At 38.5% G+C, this 5,515-nt stretch overlaps 1 protein-coding gene across 1 annotated transcript in view; it reads right to left on the bottom strand.

Moving 5' to 3' along the window:
- Positions 1-5,515, bottom strand: part of Ica1l (islet cell autoantigen 1 like) — a 127,814-nt gene that overhangs the window by 4,272 nt on the left and 118,027 nt on the right. The window contains exon 11 of the mRNA XM_023710078.1: positions 1,104-1,181. Coding sequence (XP_023565846.1) covers positions 1,104-1,181 — 78 coding nt within the window. The remainder of the gene's footprint in view (positions 1-1,103; positions 1,182-5,515) is intronic.

Raw genomic sequence — 5,515 nt, 5'->3', positions numbered from 1 at the left:
GCAATGTGTTAATTATTGAAACTGTCCTACCAATTTGATTTGAAACTGTCTCATTGCTATTTGTTTCTCAATAAAATTATGGAAAAAAAATAAAAACAAAATAAAATATTCCTGAGGTCTGATTGAATTGGCCTGAATACTGTTATTCCCTCCCACACAGCTCCTTACAATAAAAGACCCCTGCTCACTGTTATGGTTTGTGTCTAGATGTCTCCCCCTGAGGCCTACCCATTAGCTCAGTTGTTTTAGTGCCTGCTTAAGCAAAAGCAGTCAGACTCAAGATATTGTGGTTCGATTCTCAGATACTCATGCCTTTCCAGATATGCCCTTAAAGCACTCTCTTTTTTTTTTTTTTTTTTTTTTTTTTTTAAATGGTCTTGTCATAAAACCTCGGGCAATTTTTTTGCAGAACCGGGGATTGAACTCAGGCCCTTGTGCTTGCCAGGGAAGCGTTTATTCCACTGAGCCATCTCCCTGGCCCCCTTAAGGCATTCTGAGGCAGCAGGAAAAAAAAAAAAACAAAAAAACCTCCTTTTAGATGTCTCCCCAAAGCCTCATGCAGTTATAGAGGGAGAAGGGCTATTTGGAGGTAGCTGAATCTAAGAGTGTATGGTGGTGGGATTAAGGGTATGTGATCAGTTCACTGACTGGTTTGGCACTGCCCTATTCCCAGCAGTGTGGATAGAGTATAAAAGAGGCAGGCGGTTGCTATTAAATTCACCCGCTGTTTTTACTATTTCCACCACCATGAACAGTTAGTTGCCCCTCTGTTATGTGCCACCTGGCCTTGGAGCCAGCCAATTATGGACTAAAACCTCCACAAACTGTGAGCTAAATAAACTTTTCCACTTTAACTTTGGGTTTTGAGTATTTTGTCTCAGCAATGAGAAAAAAATAACTGAGACACCCATCTTTATATAATGAACTGGTGATTAGAATCCATTTGGACTCCTCTATCTTCTCAGAGCTAACCTGAATAAATCTTTTATCCTTTCTATGTAAATATGTGACCTCTTTGACTGGCTCATCCATGAGCAAACTCCCTGAGTGTATGAGAGTGTATGGCAGGTAACATCAACACAGGAAAGAAATAAAGAACTTACATTTTGTTAATTTTTTTGGACTCTGTAAAGGCACTGGCAGGTCATCAGTGTGTTCTGATCCTTTTTGAGGAATCCAGCCTGAGAGTAAGGAAAAAAGAAGTATCCATTGTTAATGAAGTAAAAAGTAGCAATAGGAAAATAAGAAAAGGTTATTATAAAATAGTCTAAATAATCCAGTCTTTATACAAAGGTATGATTTTGTAGTATTAGAGGTAGAAAAGACTGAAAATTTATTCTCAGTTTTATATTTTTATATTGTATTTAATCATCTAAGTGATTTTTTTTTCCAGTACTAGGGATTGAACTCAGGACCTTGTGCTTGCCATGCAAGTCTTATTCTACTGAGCTATCTCCCCAGCCTAAGAGATTTTTTTCAAAATGTTATTGAAGCAACTGTACAGTTAAACACACACTGCAAATTCAGGTCTGGGAAGAAGTCTGAAGCAATCAGAAAGAAAAGGGCTAAGAATTAGAACACTGCAACATATAAATATATTTATACCCTTGGACTCAGTAAATGTATTCACCGAACTTTGTCATAAAGGAAATAATTTAACAAAAAGCAAAGCATATGAATTATTATAGCATTGTCAGTAACAGTGAACAAGTAAAAACAATAAGGAATTAAGTGGGTTGTAGCATATGAACTGACAAAATGCTATGTAACTTAAAAAGGCATTATACAGACTATATAATCACAGAGGAGCATTTGCTACAACATAAAAGACCATTTATGCTGTAACTGAAACATAGTGCCAGGAGAAGCTTAGATTCTCCTAATTGCTTCTTTTACAGTAGAGATTGTTTGAATGTCAAGTGAGGTGGTGGGTATGCTTGGAATATCCCCTCTAAGACTCATGTTGAAACATAATTGCCATCCTGACAGTATGATGAGGTGGGATCTCTAAGAGGTAATTGAACGGATTAATGTCATTATTATGGGAGTGGTTTTCATGGCACAGGAGTAGGCTCCTGATTAAAAGGTAAGTTAGCCCTTATGATTCCTGTTACATGCGTTTCCTTGCTTTTTCACCTTTTGCCATGGGTCCATGCTCTTGGACTTCCTATTCTGCAAAATAATGAGCTGAAAGCTTGTACTGTTGATAAATGACTCATTCTGTAGTACTTTGTTACAGCTGTAGACAACAGACAAATGGGGTTATGACAAGAAGGTACAGCTTGACTATTGACTGGGAAAGGAGGTGTGACAAACTCTGGAACATATATGGAAAACTGTTCCCAAAGCCCTGCATGTAGACTTCTCATGAGAACATGAGCAAGTTTTTGACAGAATGTCCTAGACCTGACCTCAGCCTGACAAGTGGGAGATATAAAAAGGCTTGTCCATACTGAATTTTTGTCACTGTGTTTTCTCTTGCATGTTGACTGCCCTCACCTTGTAGGCTATACTTCTTTTCTACTTTTACTTGGCTCAAACATGTTCTACAAAGGCTTTTTCCTATCTTTAATAAAACTTTGTTATCATCCGTAGTTATTTTGACCCATTTTTTGCTCAGGACAGAAAGAACCTAGAAACTAACTTCAGAGGGAAATTCCTGCACACTAAAATCTGATAACAGGGTTCCTAGAACACAGATCTTAGGGTAGCTCACTTCTGTGGTCTACATAACAGGAGAATAAAATTGGACATAAACCAACGGCTAGTGAGTTGGAGTCCCATATTGGGAAGCAGTAGACTATGTTTTACATACTCAAACTGCCTGGTGATCTTCAGAAGTCATTCAAATACTAGACTTCAACTCTATTCATATTTTCTTAAACATTCTTCATCTTTAAATGGGAATATTCTGTCTATCTGTAGGCAGGGACAAGACCAAATCTTTTTTTTTTTTTTAAATGGTACTGGGGATTCAACTCAGGACCTTGTGCTTGCCAGGCAGGCACTTATGCTGCTGAGCTATCTACCCAGCCCCCAAGACCAAATCTTTTGAAGGGTGAAGAAATATTGTTGATATTATAAGGTAAGAAACTGAGCTGAGTGTGGTGCTGCGCAGCTGTAATCCTAGCACTCTGGAGGATGAAACAGGAGGATTGTCATGAATTTGAGGGCTACATGAGTTTAGGGCCAGTCTGAACTACATAGCAATACCTTGTCTCAAAAAAAAAAAGTAAGAAACTAAAAATCAAGTGCTACTAGAGATGTGACAAGGAGAAAGATGAGTAAGAGTACACATTGAAGAATAGTTTGTAGATCTTTGTAACTAGCACACCATTGAGGTGGTGTGCAAAAATAAGTGCCTTCAAAAATTTTACTGTCATGCATCACTTGGCATGCTAGCGCATACCTGTAATCCCAGCACTTGAGAGGCTGAGGTAGGAGGAATTTGAGATCAGACTGCTACAAAGTGAGCTCAAGGCCAGCCTGAACTGTATAACAAGACACTGTCTCAAAAATAAAGAAAAAAATATCATAGTAAAACACCTAAATTATTCTTGAGTGCCTCTATTAAATAATGTTGTACCCTCTTACAATATGGCTAGTCAATAAATTTTTTCTTTTTTTTTTGAGACAGAGTTTCACTATATAGTTAAGGCTAGTTTTGAACTCACTTTGTAGCTCAGGCCAGCCTCAATCACATGGTAATGCTCCTGCTTCAACCTCCTGAGTGCAATGATTACAGGCATGAGCTACTATGTCCAGCAATAATCACTCTTGAGGAGTGATTATTTAGCTGACACTTATTTTATTTATTGAGCTAGTTTTATGCTGCTGTTATAGAAAGCACAAAAATGAATGATGCACAAATTGTGCCCCCGAGATATGGGTAGGTATATTATTGAGAACAGAAAATAAAGGGACAACAGGCATAGGCCTGAATAAACTAAAAAAACTGAGTAAACTGAAGGCAAGATGAGATAAGTCTTGCGTGAAGTTGTAGCTTCAAAAGACAAGAAGAAGCCTAGAAAACAGCAGCAGCAAATAAAGAAAACTGGCAGTTTTGCATATCCTCTGCCTCTTTGCCTTTTCACTATCACCACAATGCTGGATATAAGCTTTTAGATTCAAGAGTTTCCATGGTATCCTGTTGCCCCCCCTTATCTAGTGAGGGCTTTTGTCTGTTCTTTGTAATGAACCACACTGGTCATTCTCTACTACTTGCTATGTCCTGCTGCCCTCCATCTTCCATACCCTCAGGACAAGAACTCTACCAAAAGAAGGAAGCTGATTACATCTTTGGTGTCCAATGTGGGCTTGTCTTCTGTACAGAGAGTGAGGTAGAATGACAGCAGCACACATACTTTCTTTTTGGGTCCTTTATAGAAATCTAAGAAATAGACACTGGCAGCAAGTTAAAAGCTCTTAGAGCAGTAGGGACTCTTGAAGGAGAGGACAGATTCTAAGCACTTCCAGGTCAACCCCCCCACTGAAACCAATGGGAAGGTTAGCCAGAAAGGGAGTTGGATTCCTTTCCAGAGACCTATCTTTGGTTGCCTGGAACTAGTAAAAGCTGGGATGGCAATTGCAAAGCTCTGGTTGGGGCTATGTCAGAGGCCCCCAGTGGAAGTTGGATTCTGACAGCCTGACTAGGTACCCAGGAAAGAAGCTTCCACTTCACTGTTGGTTCACCTACATTCCTCTGCGGTATTTCCTTTCCAAAGATGACCTTGGGTGACTCCATCAGAACTCTCTCTTAAGCCTCTATTAAAGAATTGAGCTATAGGTTTGGACTTTTCCCTCTCCACTAGAATAACAGGACACCAGCCCCCATTAGCCATTTCTTGACTAACTAGTCTGAGAACAGATTAGAATCCTGGCCCATATTTTGGGGCCCCTTGTTCCTTGGTTTTTGACTCCTACCTTAACTTTCTTTTTTTTTGCATATATTTATTTTATTGAGAAACAAATAGTGAGACATTTTCAAAACTGATTAATAGGACAGTTTCAATAATTAATACATTGTACATTGTTATCTTCTTAGTGGTTATCTGTAGTACAAGATGCAGACAGGATATCTTGTCCAATCACTATTAGTACAAATTTTTCTTCTCATTAAATTAAGTGAAAGTAGCTGTATATCTATTCTAACTAGTCTGCATATACAGATACAAAATGGTCCTTCCTTTATTTTGCCTTTTTTTGGTTTAGTCCTGTCAGAAGTGGGTATTCCATTGACATCTAAATATTATAGGTACTTGAATTCAGCAAAACAATCCAATACAGACTAGTAGTCCACAATAGTAGTGGGTGATCCACAAAAGTTGTTGACTTGAGCCTTTCACAGCTCAGCATATTAATATGGCTTTATTTATATACCTTGTTCTTAGACTTTTCTGCTGGATGGTTAAGACCAAGATAAAGCAAGACCTGTATAACAAGAAATGTAACTTTTGTATCTGATAAGGTCAGTCAAGTACCCTCAGGATTTATCCTGTAACCCTGTACTGCAGGG

The sequence above is a fragment of the Octodon degus genome, unplaced genomic scaffold (genome assembly GCF_000260255.1).
Source record: "Octodon degus isolate 3935 unplaced genomic scaffold, OctDeg1.0 scaffold00016, whole genome shotgun sequence".
Classification (NCBI taxonomy): domain Eukaryota; kingdom Metazoa; phylum Chordata; class Mammalia; order Rodentia; family Octodontidae; genus Octodon; species Octodon degus.
The sequence above is the reverse complement of the archived record's forward strand: the minus strand, read 5'-3'. Positions and strand labels throughout refer to the sequence as shown.